Source organism: Siphateles boraxobius, unplaced genomic scaffold (assembly GCF_051911475.1).
Source record: "Siphateles boraxobius isolate OS27281-9 unplaced genomic scaffold, OSU_SipBor_1 118, whole genome shotgun sequence".
Taxonomy (NCBI): domain Eukaryota; kingdom Metazoa; phylum Chordata; class Actinopteri; order Cypriniformes; family Leuciscidae; genus Siphateles; species Siphateles boraxobius.
Window position 1 is genome coordinate 1188438 of NW_027508720.1, and position 23627 is coordinate 1212064.

At 40.0% G+C, this 23627-nt stretch overlaps 1 protein-coding gene across 1 annotated transcript in view; it reads left to right on the forward strand.

Annotated features, from left to right (window-relative positions):
- Positions 1–23627, forward strand: part of LOC143710765 (uncharacterized) — a 59262-nt gene that overhangs the window by 1122 nt on the left and 34513 nt on the right. Inside the window, exon 2 of the mRNA XM_077201906.1 lies at positions 5125–22353. Within this exon, the coding sequence (XP_077058021.1) occupies positions 5125–22353 (17229 nt within the window). The remainder of the gene's footprint in view (positions 1–5124; positions 22354–23627) is intronic.

A 23627-nucleotide genomic window follows, 5' to 3' on the forward strand; every position in this document is an offset into this window, starting at 1 on the left:
GCAACCAAGTATACCTCCACTGTTTCACTTCCTATCAGCCATCCTTTTGGAGTCGGTTCTTGATCTGGACAAAGCTGGCACACAACACCTTACAAAGCTCCTCCACTGGCTTATCCCCATTCATGACAGATAATATTTATCAAATGGATCAAAATTGTTTATTTCCATCCGTCATCATCCATTTTGACCAATAGTATTATATCTAGTTAAATGCAGATGAGTCTATGAGTCACAGATCCTGGTCTATAAACTTTTAGATTATATTGGCACATTTAGTAAACATTCAGGTTATTCAATAAATTGGAGAAAAAACGGATTTGTGCTTCTTTCAAAAAAATGTAAGCACCAGCTTTCTGAATGGTATGCCATTTAAATTAGTGGAGGATCACTTGACACCAGTGTTTAGATGAGGCACAATGAATCACAGACACAAGAGGCAAAATAAGACTCACTTTAATGTAGGGCTGCAACCAACGATTATTTTAATAATTGATTAATGTGTCGATTATTTAAAAAAAATTCGATTAATCGATGAATCGGATAAAAAAAAAGTTTTTTATTTATACTGTTGTCCATTTATCGAACTTCCATGCCTCTTATATAGTAACCATATACGTATTACTATGTAGTTTGTACCAATTTACTAATGATCAGACATACTCTCTCATACTCAGTCTCTCTCGCGCGCAGACACACTCACCCCTTATTTACACTGCACACGTCTGCGGCACATTACGGCTGCGACATGGCTACCGGAGCTGATCGCGGCCACTCTAGTCAATGTTTGTGTTTACACCAGCTGCGACACGGCGCGTTTCAGAAGCGTCCCAGAAGCGGCTCTCCGCACTGCTTCGCTAAAGATAGGTGGCTAGTCTATTTTCGCCGGACGCCGCGTCCAAGCCGCACCGTAAATACAAAATAAAGGTAAAAAAACACTGCCAATTTCAAAATAAACACCCTGTGCAGACTCCCAATTGCATTGCACACCAATATATCATTGATAGAAGCCATAGACTGTAAGGTATAAACTCAAAAATCAAGAAAAACCACGTCGGACAGGCAAATCCCGTGGTCCGCGCATCCAGTCGCTTCGCTACTGAAATGCTCCTGGTGTGAGTTGGCACCGCGTGGAGGACGGAATAAAACCCTGTCGGAGCTGTTATGCGCCGAAGACGTGTGCAGTGTAAATAAGGGGTCGGTCTCATTCGCGCACTGTCGCTCTGTCTGCGACAGTGTGTCGCAGACACACTCGGTCTAACCCCTTATTTACACTGCACACGTCTGCGGCACATTGCGGCTCCGACAAGGTTTCATTCAGTCCTCCACGAGGTGCCAACTCACACCTGGAGAATTCAGAAGCGAAGCGACTGGATGCGCGAGACCACGTGATTTGCCTGTCCAATGTGGTTTTTCTTGATTTTTGGGTTTCTACCTTACAGTCTATGGCAGTGGTTCTCAACTCCAGTCCTCGGGACCCTCTGCTCTGCACATTTTGTATGTCTCTCTTATCTGACACACTCAGTTCAGAACATAGAGTCTCTCCTAACGATCTGAATCAGGTGTGTTAAGGTGTTTTTTTACCTTTATTTTGTATTTACAGTGCGGCTTGGACGCGGCATCCGTCGAAAATAGACTAGACACCTATCTTTAGCGAAGCGGCACGGAGAGCTCCTTCTGGGATGCTTCTGAAATGTGCCGCGTCGCAGCTGGTGTAAACACAAGCATTGACTAGAGTGGCCGCGATTAGCTCCGGTAGCCGTGTCGCAGCCGTAATGCGCCGCAGATGTGTGCAGTGTAAATAAGGGGTAATGGGCCTTTCACACAGGACGCGGAATGCGCTGCGCTTTGAAACCCATATATTTGAATGGCTTGCGCCGCGCAAAGACGTTTTGTTGCTGCGTCGACCAAAGACCACCACCATTGATGTGCTCTCCTGCACGGCGCGGTCAAAGTTCAAAATAGTTCAACTTTTGCCGCTGCGCTGTGACGATTACCAGCGCGGCTAATAGAAATGGGACATCCAAACAAACACGGAAATCAAAATGGATGAACGGCTAGTACTGTGTCTATCGGAATTTCCTGAGCTGTACGATACAAGTTTGAGGTCGTATAGGGACATCGTCAGAAAAGCTGTGTCATGGAGACATATCTCCATTCAAGTTGGCATGTCAGGTGTGTTTTAATATATATATAATTTGTTCCTTTGTGTCAGCTTTAATGTTTGAATAAATGTTTTATTCTAAAAAAGAACTGAGCTCATGATTCGTGTGTTGATTTCGATGTTATATGTATGTATACATATTGTATACTACAGGACTATATATATATATATATATCAGGTAGGTCTGCGCAGCGCAGCGCATTCCGCGTCCTGTGTGAAAGGCCCTTCAAGCCTTGTTTATACTCGGCGCGTCCGCAAGAGCGCAAAAGTGCGTGCGGCAAAAATGGCGTCATTGCGGTGTGGGCACAAGACCCTCTTTCGCCTGGGGGTGTGCAAAGCACTTTTTTTAACATCGCGCTCGGTGCCACATCCGAAGATGCACAACTTCAAGCCGAATCTGGCCGAGCTAGTACGTCTGTACCAGTATGTTTATGATCCTTCTATACACATAGACACTTGCATTGATGGGCGACCATAAAAGCCTCTAATTTTGTGAATAGGAGCACATTTGCATTAAGCACCCAGTTTGCACTTGTCTAAAGTAACTGCTTACATTTACAATAAGCCTACAATAGCAGAAGTAAGCCCTGCTGATGAAATTAAGGTTTAAACACTTCAATAAGGCTTAAGTTGTTTAACTAGTGTACATGCAGTGAAAGTACAATAAACCTACTACATTTATTACTCTTTTTATATAAATCAGCAAATAATAAACTACTAATAAACGGCAAACTACTTCTTCACTGCTGATTCCTGGTGATTAAGAGGAGAATTACTCTGGGTCGCCCCCTGTCGTTTCACAGAATAGCACAACAGCGAGCGCCTCGTCCGTTTGGAGAGGTGCGCGCGCAGTCAGCGGAGACTCGTGCTCGTGCGGACACGTCGAGTATAAAACATGGCTTCATTCGCTGTCGCTCGCGCGCAGACACACTCTGTCTCATTCGCGCACTGTCGCTGGCGCGCAGACACACTCTGTCTCTCTCGCGCTCGCTCACGGAGTTTGCTTTGCTTTAGTCCAGTCCAGTGCCTCATAGATCTGAAAGCTTTAGCATAAAGTTCTGCCAGGAAGACTTAAATATTACGTCACTTATTACCTTCACATCTATCCAATCCATCCTTATACTCGCTGTATAAAAGATTGGTACTTACACACGTTTGAGTTCGCTGATGCTTTTGTGACAACTACCTCTATCCTCCCCTCCACCGCCAGGATGGTCCTGTCCACACCTCCCGGGGGGGTCGGCTGCGCCCCTGCCTTTGTCTACAGGCAGGAAATGCAGATTGACTACCCTGGGATTATGAACTACGGACGGGGCCTACGCCAAAGAACTTTATAATGAATTGCTTGCTGGGCTGTCAATAAATTAATGCTTTGTTACATCATTATATCTCCCAAGTCTTTCTGGTAGAACTGCTCCGCTCCGTGAAACACCCACTAAGAATCCTTGAATGTGCCCTAGTTATTGGTGATTCTATTACACGGAACGTGAAAATAGAGACACCAGCCACCATAGTCACATGTTTGCCGGGAGCCAGAGCGCTTGACATCAAAGTAAATTTAAAAGTGCTGGCTAATGCTAATTTTAAATTCTCTAAGATTATTATTCACGTTGGCACTAATGATGTTCGACTTTGCCAGTCGGAGATCACTAAAATTAATGTTAAAGAGGTGTGTGAAGAGGTGTTCCTTTGCGCTTAAAGAAGATTAAAGAATATTCCAACGCCATGGTACAACGAGCACACTCAGGCCCTTAAGAGAGCAGTCAGAAAAATGGAGCGCAAATGGAAGAAAATAAAACTAGAGGTACCGTAATTCCTCAAATAAAAACCGGTAGTCAATTAAATGCCGGACCTCTGATAGTGGCCGGGGGCGGGGTCAACACAGACAAATAAAGGCCGGTGTTAAATTAAGGCCGGGGAAAATTTAGTGTTGATAGGTAATCTCCTAAGTGCCTTTCATTTAATGACATAACGTAACATACTAATTTTCTACTAGATATTTTCCTCTACATCTCATCAGCAATTTCGACTTTGGCACGCTCTGCAGCAGCTGACCATTAGGAGTGGACATACAGTGACATGACATCACTGCCAAATTCAAACTGTGCTTTCGCGCTATTGCTGGTGCTGGGCTAAAGACGGACTTTCAGCGCTGGTCATACCGTTTCACAACTATTCAGTGTTTTTAACCACAAAATGTTTATTTTAGATTTCAGACATTTAAATACATATAATTTATAGCAAAACAATACATTTATAGTTTGTAAAATACACAATGGTGTCTATGGAAGCAGCAATAACAATTCATTCAAATATATTTGCCAAGGTGTTTTATTCATATCAGATAGACAGTGTAAGTAACTATACAGTTTACTCTATTCTTCTCCCAGTTCACCAGCCACTTTCATGTATTTCGGGAGAAACTGATTAATTCACGTGCTGTAATAAATCCAACAGACAGGAATCTCTGAACTGCGGCCCAAACAAAAATCTACAGATCAAGATCAGTTATAAAGGTTTTTTAAACGACAAAACAAACTCCCTTGCATGTATTTGAGAATCTGAATAGAAGATAGTTGATGACATGATAAGCAAGTTTGTTAATATTTAGAAATAAAAAAGCTAAATCTGTCATGATACAGCGCTATTTTGGCTGTGGTGAATCACATGCCAAGCATGATGTGTCACCATGGAAACATGGGGGGCGGGGGGATCGCGATGCCGTCTCAACATAGTGATGTCTTTCAGCCATCGCAATAGATGATTGCATCGTCCATCGGCCAAATCCTATTATTTATCAAAAAGATGGAATTAGAAATAAAGGCCTGCCTCTAATAAAAGCCTGCTTCAAATAAAAGCCTGCTACTTTTTTCCACTATAAGTCACTTTTGCTGCCATTTTATGCCTTTCTTCAATTTTATCTATTAAAGCTTTGAATTTATTTAATTATTTTACATCACCAGCTGCACAGCCAACAACTCAAGAAAATACATCTGCAGATCAAACAGAGAATTCAACTATAGCAGTAAATGAATCTGCTCCAACAACAATGGCTGAACCTAAACCAACCGAAGTCATATCTACAACATATACTACGCAAGCATTTATATTGGATTCAACGACAACACCAGGACCAACAACTGCAGTTCACACAACATCAACTGAAACCACATCTACATCCGAAACAGAAACATCATTTATGCAAGCATCAACATTTGAACCAAAAACAATGAGTACAACTCAACCAACATTCCCTGCTCCAACAAAAAATGAACCCCCATCTACAACTGAACCAGAAACATTAACTACGTCACCATCTAAATCTGAACCAACATCAACACTTGGACCAACAACTGCAATTCAAACAACAACAACTGAAATCTCATCTACAAACCAAACAGAAACAACAATGCCTCCACCAACAACAGAAACTACAACTACAGATGAAACAGAAACATCACCAACACAAGCATCTACATCTGAACCAATGGCATCAGCTGGAACAACAACAGTAATTCAACCAACAACAACTGAAACCACATCTACAACTCTAATGGAAACATCAACTATGCCCACAACTACATCTGAATCAATGACAACCGCTGGACCAACAATGATAGTTCAAACAACAACAAATGAAACCACATCTACGACTCAAATGGAAATGTCAACTATGCCTACATCTACGTCTGAATCAACGACAACAGCTGGACCAACAATGGTAGTTCAAACAACAACGGTAGTTCAACCAACAACTGAAACCATATCTATGACTCAAATGGAAACATCAACTATGCCCACATCTACATCTGAATCAACGACAACAGCTGGACCAACAATGGTAGAGCAAACAACAAAAACTAAAACCACATCTACGACTCAAATGGAAACATCAACTATACCCACATCTACATCTGAATCAATCACAAAAGCTGGAGCAACAACGGTAGTTCAACCAACAACAAATGAAACCACATCTACGACTCAAATGGAAACATCAACTATGCCCACATCTACATCTGAATCAACGACAACAGCTGGAGCAACAACGGTAGTTCAACCAACAACAAATGAAACCACATCTATGACTCAAATGGAAACATCAAATATGCCCACATCTACATCTGAATCAAAGACAACAGCTGGACCAACACTGGTAGTTCAACCAACAACAAATGAAACAACATCTACGACTCAAATGGAAAAATCAATTATGCCCACATCTATATCTGAATCAACGACAACAGCTGGAGCAACAACGGTAGTTCAACCAACAACAAATGAAACAACATCTACGACTCGAAAGGAAACATCAACTATGCCCACATATACATCTGAATCAACGACAACAGCTGGAGCAACAACGGTAGTTCAACCAACAACAAATGAAACCACATCTACGACTCAAATGGAAACATCAACTAAGCCTACATCTACATCTGAATCAACAACAACAGCTGGACCAACAACAGTAGTTCAAACAACAACAAATGAAATCACATCTACGACTCAAATGGAAACATCAACTATGCCTATATCTACATCTGAATCAACAACAACAGCTGGACCAACAACAGTAGTTCAAACAACAACAAAAGAAATCACATCTACGACTCAAATGGAAACATCAACTATGCCTATATCTACATCTGAATCAACAACAACAGCTGGACCAACAACAGTAGTTCAAACAACAACAAATGAAATCACATCTACGACTCAAATGGAAACATCAACTATGCCTATATCTACATCTGAATCAACAACAACAGCTGGACCAACAACAGTAGTTCAAACAACAACAAATGAAATCACATCTACGACTCAAATGGAAACATCAACTATGCCCACATCTTCATCTGAATCAACGACAACAGCTGGACCAACAACGGTAGTTCAAACAACAACAAATGAAATCACATCTACGACTCAAATGGAAACATCAACTATACCCACATCTTCATCTGAATCAACAACAACAGCTGGACCAACAACGGTAGTTCAAACAACAACAAATGAAATCACATCTACGACTCAAATGGAAACATCAACTATGCCCACATCTACATCTGAATCAACGACAACAGCTGGACAAACAACGGTAGTTCAACCAACAATAAATGAAACCACATCTACGACTCAAATGGAAACATCAACTATATCCACATCGACATCTGAAACAACGACAACAGCTGGACCAACAACGGTAGTTCAACCAACAATAAATGAAACCACATCTACGACTCAAATGGAAACATCAACTATGCCTACATCTACATCTGAATCAACGACAACAGCTGGACAAACAACGGTAGTTCAACCAACAATAAATGAAACCACATCTACGACTCAAATGGAAACATCAACTATACCCACATCTACATCTGAATCAACGACAACAGCTGGACCAACACCGGTAGTTCAACCAACAACAAATGAAACAACATCTACGACTCAAATGGAAACATCAACTATGCCCACATCTACATCTGAATCAACGACAACAGCTGGACCAACAATGGTAGAGCAAACAACAACAACTAAAACCACATCTACGACTCAAATGGAAAAATCAATTATGCCCACATATACATCTGAATCAATGACAACAGCTGGACCAACAACGGTAGTTCAACCAATAACAACTGAAACCACATCTACGACTCAAATGGAAACATCAACAATGCCCACATCTACATCTGGATCAACGACAACAGCTGGACCAACAATGGTAGTTCAACCAACAACAAATGAAACCACATCTACGACTCAAATGGAAACATCAACAATGCCCACATCTACATCTGGATCAACGACAACAGCTGGACCAACAACGGTAGTTCAACCAACAACAAATGAAACCACATCTACGACTCAAATGGAAACATCAACTATGCCTACATCTACATCTGAATCAATAACAACAACTGGACCAACAACAGTAGTTCAAGCAACAACAAATGAAATCACATCTACGACTCAAATGGAAACATCAACTATGCCCACATCTACATCTGAATCAACGACAACAGCTGGACCAACAACGGTAGTTCAACCAACAACAAATGAAATCACATCTACGACTCAAATGGAAACATCAACTATACCCACATCTATATCTGAATCAACGACAACAGCTGGAGCAACAACGGTAGTTCAAGCAACAACAACTGAAACAACATCTACGACTCACATGGAAACATCAACTATGCCTACATCTACATCTGAATCAACGACAACAGCTGGACCAACAACGGTAGTTCAAACAACAACAAATGAAATCACATCTACGACTCAAATGGAAACATCAACTATACCCACATCTATATCCGAATCAACGACAACAGCTGGAGCAACAACGGTAGTTCAAGCAACAACAAATGAAACCACATCTACGACTCAAATGGAAACATCAACTATGCCCACATCTACATCTGAATCAACGACAACAGCTGGACCAACAACGGTAGTTCAAACAACAACAAATGAAATCACATCTACGACTCAAATGGAAACATCAACTATACCCACATCTATATCTGAATCAACGACAACAGCTGGACCAACAACGGTAGTTCAAACAACAACAAATGAAATCACATCTACGACTCAAATGGAAACATCAACTATGCCTACATCTACATCTGAATCAACGACAACAGCTGGACCAACAACGGTAGTTCAAACAACAACAAATGAAATCACATCTACGACTCAAATGGAAACATCAACTATGCCCACTTCTACATCTGAATCAACGACAACAGCTGGACCAACAACGGTAGTTCAAACAACAACAAATGAAATCACATCTACGACTCAAATGGAAACATCAACTGTACCCACATCTATATCTGAATCAACGACAACAGCTGGAGCAACAACGGTAGTTCAAGCAACAACAAATGAAACCACATCTACGACTCTAATGGAAACATCAACTATGCCTACATCTACATCTGATTCAACAACAACAGCTGGACCAACAATGGTAGAGCTAACAAAAACAACTAAAACCACATCTACGACTCAAATGGAAAGATCAACTATACCCACATCTACATCTGAATCAATAACAACAGCTGGACCAACAACAGTAGTTCAAGCAACAACAAATGAAATCACATCTACGACTCAAATGGAAACATCAACTATGCCCACATCTACATCTGAATCAACGACAACAGCTGGACCAACAACGGTAGTTCAACCAACAACAAATGAAACCACATCTACGACTCAAATGGAAACATCAACTATGCCCACATCTACATCTGAATCAACGACAACAGCTGGACCAACAACGGTAGTTCAAACAACAACAAATGAAATCACATCTACGACTCAAATGGAAACATCAACTATGCCTACATCTACATCTGAATCAACGACAACAGCTGGACCAACAACGGTAGTTCAAACAACAACAAATGAAATCACATCTACGACTCAAATGGAAACATCAACTATACCCACATCTATATCTGAATCAACGACAACAGCTGGAGCAACAACGGTAGTTCAACCAACAACAAATGAAACCACATCTACGACTCAAATGGAAACATCAACTATGCCCACATCTACATCTGAATCAAAGACAACAGCTGGACCAACAACGGTAGTTCAACCAACAATAAATGAAACCACATCTACGACTCAAATGGAAACATCAACTATGCCCACATCGACATCTGAATCAACGCCAACAGCTGGACCAACAACGGTAGTTCAACCAACAACAAATGAAACCACATCTACGACTCAAATGGAAACATCAACTATGCCTACATATACATCTGAATCAACAACAACAGCTGGACCAAGAACAGTAGTTCAAACAACAACAAATGAAATCACATCTACGACTCAAATGGAAACATCAACTATGCCCACATCTACATCTGAATCAACGACAACGGCTGGACCAACAATGGTAGAGCAAACAACAACAACTAAAACCACATCTACGACTCAAATGGAAACATCAACTATACCCACATCTACATCTGAATCAACGACAACAGCTGGAGCAACAATGGTAGTTCAACCAACAACAAAAGAAACCACATCTACGACTCAAATGGAAACATCAACTATGCCTACATCTACATCTGAATCAACAACAACAGCTGGACCAACAATGGTAGAGCGAACAAAAACAACTAAAACCACATCTACGACTCAAATGGAAAGATCAACTATACCCACATCTACATCTGAATCAACAACAAAAGCTGGAGCAACAACGGTAGTTCAACCAACAACAAATGAAACCACATCTACGACTCAAATGGAAACATCAACTATGCCTACATCTACATCTGAATCAACGACAACAGCTGGACCAACAACGGTAGTTCAACCAACAACAAATGAAACCACATCTACGACTCAAATGGAAACATCAACTATGCCTACATCTACATCTGAATCAATAACAACAGCTGGACCAACAACAGTAGTTCAAGCAACAACAAATGAAATCACATCTACGACTCACATGGAAACATCAACTATGCCTACATCTACATCTGAATCAACGACAACAGGTGGACCAACAACGGTAGTTCAAACAACAACAAATGAAATCACATCTACGACTCAAATGGAAACATCAACTATACCCACATCTATATCCGAATCAACGACAACAGCTGGAGCAACAACGGTAGTTCAAGCAACAACAAATGAAACCACATCTACGACTCAAATGGAAACATCAACTATGCCTACATCTACATCTGAATCAAAGACAACAGCTGGACCAACAACGGTAGTTCAACCAACAACAAATGAAACCACATCTACGACTCAAATGGAAACATCAACTATGCCTACATCTACATCTGAATCAATAACAACAGCTGGACCAACAACAGTAGTTCAAGCAACAACAAATGAAATCACATCTACGACTCAAATGGAAACATCAACTATGCCCACATCTACATCTGAATCAACGACAACAGCTGGACCAACAACAGTAGTTCAAACAACAACAAATGAAATCACATCTACGACTCAAATGGAAACATCAACTATACCCACATCTATATCTGAATCAACGACAACAGCTGGAGCAACAACGGTAGTTCAAGCAACAACAACTGAAACAACATCTACGACTCACATGGAAACATCAACTATGCCTACATCTACATCTGAATCAACGACAACAGCTGGACCAACAACGGTAGTTCAAACAACAACAAATGAAATCACATCTACGACTCAAATGGAAACATCAACTATGCCCACTTCTACATCTGAATCAACGACAACAGCTGGACCGACAACGGTAGTTCAAACAACAACAAATGAAATCACATCTACGACTCAAATGGAAACATCAACTGTACCCACATCTATATCTGAATCAACGACAACAGCTGGAGCAACAACGGTAGTTCAAGCAACAACAACTGAAACAACATCTACGACTCACATGGAAACATCAACTATGCCTACATCTACATCTGAATCAACGACAACAGCTGGACCAACAACGGTAGTTCAAACAACAACAAATGAAATCACATCTACGACTCAAATGGAAACATCCGCTATGCCCACATCGACATCTGAATCAACGACAACAGCTGGACCAACAACGGTAGTTCAACCAACAACAAATGAAACAACATCTACGACTCAAATGGAAACATCAACTATGCCCACATCTACATCTGAATCAACGACAACAGCTGGACCAACAACGGTAGTTCAACCAACAATAAATGAAACCACATCTACGACTCAAATGGAAACATCAACTATGCCCACATCGACATCTGAAACAACGACAACAGCTGGACCAACAACGGTAGTTCAACCAACAACAAATGAAACAACATCTACGACTCAAATGGAAACATCAACTATGCCCACATCTACATCTGAATCAACGACAACAGCTGGACCAACAATGGTAGAGCAAACAACAACAACTAAAACCACATCTACGACTCAAATGGAAAAATCAATTATGCCCACATCTATATCTGAATCAACGACAACAGCTGGACCAACAACGGTAGTTCAACCAACAACAAATGAAACAACATCTACGACTCGAAAGGAAACATCAACTATGCCCACATATACATCTGAATCAATGACAACAGCTGGACCAACAACGGTAGTTCAACCAATAACAACTGAAACCACATCTACGACTCAAATGGAAACATCAACAATGCCCACATCTACATCTGGATCAACGACAAAAGCTGGACCAACAATGGTAGTTCAACCAACAACAAATGAAACCACATCTACGACTCAAATGGAAACATCAACTATGCCCACATCTACATCTGAATCAACGACAACAGCTGGACCAAAAATGGTAGTTCAACCAACAACAACTGAAACCACATCTACGACTCAAACGGCAACATCAACTATGCCCACATATACATCTGAATCAACAACAACAGCTGGACCAACAAGGGTAGTTCAACCAACAACAACTGAAACCACATCTACGACTCAAACGGCAACATCAACTATGCCTACATCTACATCTGAATCAACAACAACAGCTGGACCAACAAGGGTAGTTCAACCAACAACAACTGAAACCACATCTACGACTCAAATGGAAACATCAACTATGCCCACATATACATCTGAATCAATTACAACACCTGGACCAACAAGGGTAGTTCAACCAACAACAAATGAAACAACATCTACGACTCAAATGGAAACATCCACTATGCCCACATCTACATCTGAATCAACGACAACAGCTGGACCAACAACGGTAGTTCAACCAACAACAACTGAAACAACATCTACGACTCAAATGGAAACATCAACTATGCCTACATCTACATCTGAATCAACTACAACAGCTGGACCAACAAGGGTAGTTCAACCAACAACAACTGAAGCCACATCTACGACTCAAATGGAAACATCAACTATGCCTACATATACATCTGAATCAACGACAACAGCTGGACCAACAACGGTAGTACAAACAACAACAAATGAAACCACATCTACGACTCAAATGGAAGCATCAACTATGCCCACATCTACATCTGAATCAATGACAATAGCTGGACCAACAATGGTAGTTCAACCAACAACAACTGAAACCACATCTACGACTCAAATGGAAACATCAACTATACCCACATCTACATCTGAATCAACAACAACACCTGAACCAACAAGGGTAGTTCAACCAACAACAAATGAAACAACATCTACGACTCAAATGGAAACATCAACTATGCCCACATCTACATCTGAATCAACGACAACAGCTGGACCAACAATGGTAGAGCAAACAACAACAACTAAAACCACATCTACGACTCAAATGGAAACATCAACTATACCCACATCTACATCTGAATCAACGACAACAGATGGAGCAACAACGGTAGTTCAACCAACAACAAATGAAACCACATCTATGACTCAAATGGAAACATCAACTATGCCTACATCTACATCTAAATCAACAACAACAGCTGGACCAACAATGGTAGAGCAAACAACAACAACTAAAACCACATCTACTACTCAGATGGAAACATCAACTATACCCACATCTACATCTGAATCAACGATAACAGCTGGAGCAACAACGGTATTTCAACCAACAACAAATGAAACCACATCTACGACTCAAATGGAAACATCAACTATGCCTACATCTACATCTGAATCAACGACAACAGCTGGACCAACAACGGTAGTTCAACCAACAACAAATGAAACCACATCTACGACTCAAATGGAAACATCAACTATGCCTACATCTACATCTGAATCAACGACAACAGCTGGACCAACAATGGTAGTTCAAACAACAACAAATGAAATCACATCAACGACTCAAATGGAAACATCAACTATGCCCACATCTACATCTGAATCAACGACAACAGCTGGACCAACAACGGTAGTTCAACCAACAACAAATGAAATCACATCTACGACTCAAATGGAAACATCAACTATACCCACATCTACATCTGAAGCAACGACAACAGCTGGATTAACAACGGTAGTTCAACCAACAACAAATGAAACCACATCTACGACTCAAATGGAAACATCAACTATGCCCACATCGATATCTGAATCAACGACAACAGCTGGACCAACAACGGTAGTTCAACCAACAACAAATGAAATCACATCTACGACTCAAATGGAAACATCAACTATACCCACATCTACATCTGAAACAACGACAACAGCTGGACCAACAACGGTAGTTCAACCAACAATAAATGAAATCACATCTACGACTCAAATGGAAACATCAACTATACCCACATCTACATCTGAATCAACGACAACAGCTGGACCAACAACGGTAGTTCAACCAACAATAAATGAAACCACATCTACGACTCAAATGGAAGCATCAACTATGCCCACATCGATATCTGAATCAACGACAACAGCTGGACCAACAACGGTAGTTCAACCAACAACAAATGAAACCACATCTACGACTCAAATGGAAACATCAACTATGCCCACATCGATATCTGAATCAACGACAATAGCTGGACCAACAACTGTAGTTCAACCAACAACAAATGAAATCACATCTACGACTCAAATGGAAACATCAACTATACCCACATCTACATCTGAATCAACGACAACAGCTGGACCAACAACGGTAGTTCAACCAACAATAAATGAAATCACATCTACTACTCAGATGGAAACATCAACTATACCCACATCTACATCTGAATCAATGATAACAGCTGGAGCAACAACGGTATTTCAACCAACAACAAATGAAACCACATCTACGACTCAAATGGAAACATCAACTATTCCTACATCTACATCTGAATCAACAACAACAGCTGGACCAACAACGGTAGTTCAACCAACAACAAATGAAACCACATCTACGACTCAAATGGAAACATCAACTATGCCTACATCTACATCTGAATCAACGACAACAGCTGGACCAACAATGGTAGTTCAAACAACAACAAATGAAATCACATCAACGACTCAAATGGAAACATCAACTATGCCCACATCTACATCTGAATCAAAGACAACAGGTGGACCAACAACGGTAGTTCAACCAACAACAAATGAAACAACATCTACGACTCAAATGGAAACATCCACTATGCCCACATCTACATCTGAATCAACGACAACAGCTGGACCAACAACGGTAGTTCAACCAACAACAACTGAAACAACATCTACGACTCAAATGGAAACATCAACTATGCCTACATCTACATCTGAATCAACAACAACAGCTGGACCAACAATGGTAGAGCAAACAACAACAACTAAAACCACATCTACTACTCAGATGGAAACATCAACTATACCCACATCTACATCTGAATCAACGATAACAGCTGGAGCAACAACGGTATTTCAACCAACAACAAATGAAACCACATCTACGACTCAAATGGAAACATCAACTATGCCTACATCTACATCTGAATCAACGACAACAGCTGGACCAACAACGGTAGTTCAACCAACAACAAATGAAACCACATCTACGACTCAAATGGAAACATCAACTATGCCTACATCTACATCTGAATCAACGACAACAGCTGGACCAACAATGGTAGTTCAAACAACAACAAATGAAATCACATCAACGACTCAAATGGAAACATCAACTATGCCCACATCTACATCTGAATCAACGACAACAGCTGGACCAACAACGGTAGTTCAACCAACAACAAATGAAATCACATCTACGACTCAAATGGAAACATCAACTATACCCACATCTACATCTGAAGCAACGACAACAGCTGGATTAACAACGGTAGTTCAACCAACAACAAATGAAACCACATCTACGACTCAAATGGAAACATCAACTATGCCCACATCGATATCTGAATCAACGACAACAGCTGGACCAACAACGGTAGTTCAACCAACAACAAATGAAATCACATCTATGACTCAAATGGAAACATCAACTATACCCACATCTACATCTGAAACAACGACAACAGCTGGACCAACAACGGTAGTTCAACCAACAATAAATGAAATCACATCTACGACTCAAATGGAAACATCAACTATACCCACATCTACATCTGAATCAACGACAACAGCTGGACCAACAACGGTAGTTCAACCAACAATAAATGAAACCACATCTACGACTCAAATGGAAGCATCAACTATGCCCACATCGATATCTGAATCAACGACAACAGCTGGACCAACAACGGTAGTTCAACCAACAACAAATGAAACCACATCTACGACTCAAATGGAAACATCAACTATGCCCACATCGATATCTGAATCAACGACAATAGCTGGACCAACAACGGTAGTTCAACCAACAACAAATGAAATCACATCTACGACTCAAATGGAAACATCAACTATACCCACATCTACATCTGAATCAACGACAACAGCTGGACCAACAACAGTAGTTCAACCAACAATAAATGAAATCACATCTACTACTCAGATGGAAACATCAACTATACCCACATCTACATCTGAATCAACGATAACAGCTGGAGCAACAACGGTATTTCAACCAACAACAAATGAAACCACATCTACGACTCAAATGGAAACATCAACTATTCCTACATCTACATCTGAATCAACAACAACAGCTGGACCAACAACGGTAGTTCAACCAACAACAAATGAAACCACATCTACGACTCAAATGGAAACATCAACTATGCCTACATCTACATCTGAATCAACGACAACAGCTGGACCAACAATGGTAGTTCAAACAACAACAAATGAAATCACATCAACGACTCAAATGGAAACATCAACTATGCCCACATCTACATCTGAATCAACGACAACAGCTGGACCAACAACGGTAGTTCAACCAACAACAAATGAAATCACATCTACGACTCAAATGGAAACATCAACTATACCCACATCTATATCTGAATCAACGACAACAGCTGGAGCAACAACGGTAGTTCAACCAACAACAAATGAAACCACATCTACGACTCAAATGGAAACATCAACTATGCCCACATCGATATCTGAATCAACGACAACAGCTGGACCAACAACGGTAGTTCAACCAACAACAAATGAAATCACATCTACGACTCAAATGGAAACATCAACTATACCCACATCGATATCTGAATCAACGACAACAGCTGGACCAACAACGGTAGTTCAACCAACAACAACTGAAACAACATCTACGACTCAAATGGAAACATCAACTATGCCCACATCTACATCTGAATTAACGACAACAGCTGGACCAACAACGGTAGTTCAACCAACAACAAATGAAACCACATCTATGACTCAAATGGAAAAATCAACTATGCCTACATATACATCTGAATCAACGACAACAGCTGGACCAACAACGGTAGTTCAACCAACAAAAAATGAAACCACATCTACAACTCAAATGGAAACATCAACTATGCCTACATCTACATCTGAATCAACAACAACAGCTGGACCAACAACGGTAGTTCAAACAACAACAAATGAAATCACATCTACGACTCAAATGGAAACATCAACTATACCCACATCTACATCTGAATCAACGACAACAGCTGGACCAACAATGGTAGAGGAAACAACAACAACTAAAACCACATCTACGACTCAAATGGAAACATCAACTATACCCACATCTACATCTGAATCAACGACAACAGCTGGAGCAACAATGGTAGAGCAAACAACAACAAATGAAACCACATCCACGACTCAAATGGAAACATCAACTATGTCCACATCTACGTCTGAATCAACTACAACAGCTGGACCAACAATGGTAGTTCAACCAACAACAAATGAAACAGCATCTACGACTCAAATGGAAACATCAACTATGCCTACATCTACATCTGAATCAACAACAACAGCTGGACCAACAATGATAGAGCAAACAAAAACAAATGAAACCACATCCACGACTCAAATGGAAACATCAACTATGTCCACATCTACATCTGAATCAACTACAACAGCTGGGCCAACAATGGTAGTTCAACCAACAACAAATGAAACAACATCTACGACTCAAATGGAAACATCAACTATGCCCACATCTATATCTGAATCAACGACAACAGATGTACCAACAACGGTAGTTCAACCAACAACAAATGAAACAACATCTATGACTAGAAAGGAAACATCAAATATGCCCACATGTACATCTGAATCAATGACAACAGCTGGACCAACAACGGTAGTTCAACAAATAACAACTGAAACCACATCTACGACTCAAATGGAAACATCAACAATGCCCACATCTACATCTGGATCAACGACAACAGCTGGACCAACAATCGTAGTTCAACCAACAACAAATGAAACCACATCTACGACTCAAACGGAAACATCAACTATGCCCACATCTACATCTGAATCAACGACAACAGCTAGACCAAAAATGGTAGTTCAACCAACAACTGAAACCACATCTACGACTCAAACGGAAACATCAACTATGCCTACATCTACATCTGAATCAACTACAACAGCTGGACCAACAACGGTAGTTCAACCAACAACAACTGAAACCACATCTACGACTCAAATGGAAACATCAACTATGCCCACATCTACATCTGAATCAACAATGCCCACATCTACATCTGAATCAACAATAACACCTGGACCAACAAGGGTAGTTCAACCAACAACAAATGAAACAACATCTACGACTCAAATGGAAACATCAACTATGCCCACATCTACATCTGAATCAACGACAACAGGTGGACCAACAACGGTAGTTCAACCAACAACAACTGAAACAACATCTACGACTCAAATGGAAACATCAACTATGCCTACATCTACATCTGAATTAACTACAACAGCTGGACCAACAAGGGTAGTTCAACCAACAACAAATGAAACCACATCTACGACTCAAATGGAAACATCAACTATGCCTACATCTACATCTGAATCAACAACAACAGCTGGACCAACAAGGGTAGTTCAACCAACAACAACTGAAACCACATCTACGACTCAAATGGAAACATCAACTATGCCTACATCTACATCTGAATCAACGACAACAGTTGGACCAACAACGGTAGTACAAACAACAAGAAATAAAACCACATCTACGACTCAAATGGAAACATCAACTTTGCCCACATCTACATCTGAATCAATGACAATAGCTGGACCAACAATGGTAGTTCAACCAACAACAACTGAAACCATATCTACGACTCAAATGGAAACATCAACTGAACCCACATCTACATCTGAATCAACAACAACACCTGAACCAACAAGGGTAGTTCAACCAACAACAAATGAAACAACATCTACGACTCAAATGGAAACATCAACTATGCCCACATCTACATCTGAATCAACGACAACAGCTGGACCAACGATGGTAGAGCAAACAACAACAACTAAAACCACATCTACGACTCAAATGGAAACATCAACTACACCCACATCTACATCTGAATCAACGACAACAGCTGGAGCAACAACGGTAGTTCAACCAACAAAAGATGAAATCACATCTACGACTCAAATGGAAACATCAACTATGCCCACATCTACATCTGAATCAACGACAACAGCTGGACCAACAATGGTAGAGGAAACAACAACAACTGAAACCACATCTACGACTCAAATGGAAACATCAACTATACCCACATCTACATCTGAATCAACGACAACAGCTGGAGCAACAACGGTAGTTCAACCAACAACAAATGAAACCACATCTACGACTCAAATGGAAACATCAACTATGCCTACATCTACATCTGAATCAACAACAACAGCTGGACCAACAATGGTAGAGCAAACAACAACAAATGAAACCACATCCACGACTCAAATGGAAACATCAACTATGTCCACATCTAAATCTGAATCAACGACAACAGCTGGACCAACAACGGTAGTTCAACCAATAACAACTGAAACCACATCTACGACTCAAATGGAAACATCAACAATGCCCACATCTATATCTGGATCAACGACAACAGCTGGACCAACAATGGTAGTTCAACCAACAACAAATGAAACCACATCTACGACTCAAACGGAAACATCAACTATGCCCACATCTACATCTGAATCAACGACAACAGCTGGACCAAAAATGGAAATTCAACCAACAACAACTGAAACCACATCTACGACTCAAACGGAAACATCAACTATGCCTACATCTACATCTGAATCAACTACAACAGCTGGACCAACAACGGTAGTTCAACCAACAACAACTGAAACCACATCTTCGACTCAAATGGAAACATCAACTATGTCCACATCTACATCTGAATCAACAACAACACCTGGACCAACAAGGGTAGTTCAACCAACAACAAATGAAACAACATCTACGACTCAAATGGAAACATCAACTATGCCTACATCTATATCTGAATCAACGACAACAGCTGGACCAACAACGGTAGTTCAACCAACAACAACTGAAACAACATCTACGACTCAAATGGAAACATCAACTATGCCTACATCTACATCTGAATCAACTACAACAGCTGGACCAACAAGGGTAGTTCAACCAACAACAACTGAAACCACATCTACGACTCAAATGGAAACATCAACTATGCCCACATCTACATCTGAATCAACAACAACACCTGAACCAACAAGGGTAGTTCAACCAACAACAAATGAAACAACATCTTCGACTCAAATGGAAACATCAACTATGCCTACATCTACATCTGAATCAACAACAACACCTGGACCAACAAGGGTAGTTCAACCAACAACAAATGAAACAACATCTACGACTCAAATGGAAACATCAACTATGCCTACATCTATATCTGAATCAACGACAACAGCTGGACCAACAACGGTAGTTCAACCAACAACAACTGAAACAACATCTACGACTCAAATGGAAACATCAACTATGCCTACATCTACATCTGAATCAACTGCAACAGCTGGACCAACAAGGGTAGTTCAACCAACAACAACTGAAACCACATCTACGACTCAAATGGAAACATCAACTATGCCCACATCTACATCTGAATCAACTACAACAGCTGGACCAACAAGGGTAGTTCAACCAACAACAAATGAAACAACATCTTCGACTCAAATGGAAACATCAACTATGCCTACATATACATCTGAATCAACGACAACAGCTGGACCAACAACGGTGGTTCAACCAACAACAACTGAAACCACATCTACGACTCAAATGGAATCATCAACTATGCCCACATCTACATCTGTATCAACGACAATAGCTGGACCAACAATGGTAGTTCAACCAACAACAGCTGAAACCACATCTACGACTCAAATGGAAACATCAACTATGCCCACATCTACATCTGAATCAACGACAATAGCTGGACCAACAATGGTAGTTCAACCAACAACAACTGAAACCACATCTACGACTCAAATGGAAACATCAACTATGCCCACATCTACATCTGAATCAACGACAATAGCTAGACCAACAACGGTAGTTCAACCAACAACAACTGAAACCACATCTACGACTCAAATGGAAACATCAACTATGCCCACATCTACATCTGAATCAACGACAATAGCTAGACCAACAACGGTAGTTCAACCAACAATAAATGAAACAACATCTACGACTCAAATGGAAACATCAACTATGTCCACATCTACATCTGAATCAACGACAATAGCTGGACCAACAACGGTAGTTCAACCAACAACAACTGAAACCACATCTACGACTCAAATGGAAACATCAACTATGCCCACATCTACATCTGAATCAACGACAATAGCTAGACCAACAACGGTAGTTCAACCAACAATAAATGAAACAACATCTACGACTCAAATGGAAACATCAACTATGTCCACATCTACATCTGAATCAACAACAACACCTGGACCAACAAGGGTAGTTCAATCAACAACAGCTGAAACCACATCTACACCTAAAACTGAAACAACAAGTACACCGGCATCTACATTTGAACCAACAACAATGGATACAACTCAAACAACATTCCCTGCTCCAACAACATCATCATCAACAACAACTGAAACTCCAGCAGAAACATCAACCAGACCAGCATCTACATCTGAACCAATGACAGCAGCTGGACCAACAACATTAGTTGAACCAGCAACATCTTCATCTACAGATGCTCTCCCACGAAGTAAGTCATATTTATTTGATTTATTCATGCAATTTCTTATTACTCTCCTCCCATATTTTGTTATTACAGTTATTTTCACATATGCTGAAATTAATCTAATTTGCATTTGAATTTTATAGATATTACAGCATTTGCTTACGCAACTTTAAAAATGAGATCCTTTGTTGAGATGAGCAATGATCAAATCATTACATATATTGAAAAGGTAAGCTAATTTATATCTAAACTTTTTTGTCCGATTTTTGATCATTAGCTGGTCAAACTGTTGGACTCAAAAAATTATTAAGAACAAAAAATATATATATCAAGATAGCAATTACAATGAAAAAAATTGTATGTACCCATGGCAGAAAGAAAACAACATTCTGTTTAAAATCTGACATATGAGAAAAAGTTGGCCGACAGTAGAATAATCTATAGTTAAAGTCTAAAACGTGTCTGTTTGTTACTTTTTAGATTTTACTGTAATGCAATTATATACAGTAACATTTTTATTGCAGTTTGCCAAGCACCTTCAAGCAAACATTAGTGGGACCATCAGGATTACTGTGAAGAAATCAAGAAAATTGTTGGTCTAAGGATCTGACATGAAAAAAGTTCCACCTTATATGCCACCTTATAAAAAATACATTAAAAATATATTTCAAGTTAATTTTATTATTTATACTTAAGGTGAGTTCAAGTATATTATAATTATAATTTATGTAGTAAGTAAACTAATTTGAATGTACTAATAGAATTGTGACATGTAGGCCTATATTCTGTTATATTCTGTTTTGGTTTCATTTTCTCTGTTCCGTTATCGTCAGTTTCCCTGGGTGTTAATTAGTTCCTGCACATGTTCTATTTTATGTTGATTACTCTCCCTGTGTATGTAAGCACTCAGTTCTTTCAGTTCATTGTTCAGTCTCATCAATGTTTAAGTGTAGTAGCTTTGTTTTTCTCTTGTATGTTCTTCTGAGTTATTAAAGATTGTTCCCTCGAATCTCCTGTGCAGTGCGTATTATAACGCCACAACGTTTTCATTTGTACTGCAACTATATTAGTTGTGGTATAATTTATAGGTATAATAATAGTCTACTAGTTCAAGGGATTGTTCACCCAAAAAATAAAATTCTGTCATTAATTTCTCATCCTCATGTCAATTCAAACCTGTAAGACTTCAGTTCATCTTTGAAACACAAATGAAGATATTTTTGATGAAATCTGAGAGCTTTCTGTCCCTCCATTGACAGCTACGCAACTACCACGTTGATGCTTCAAAAAGTTCATAA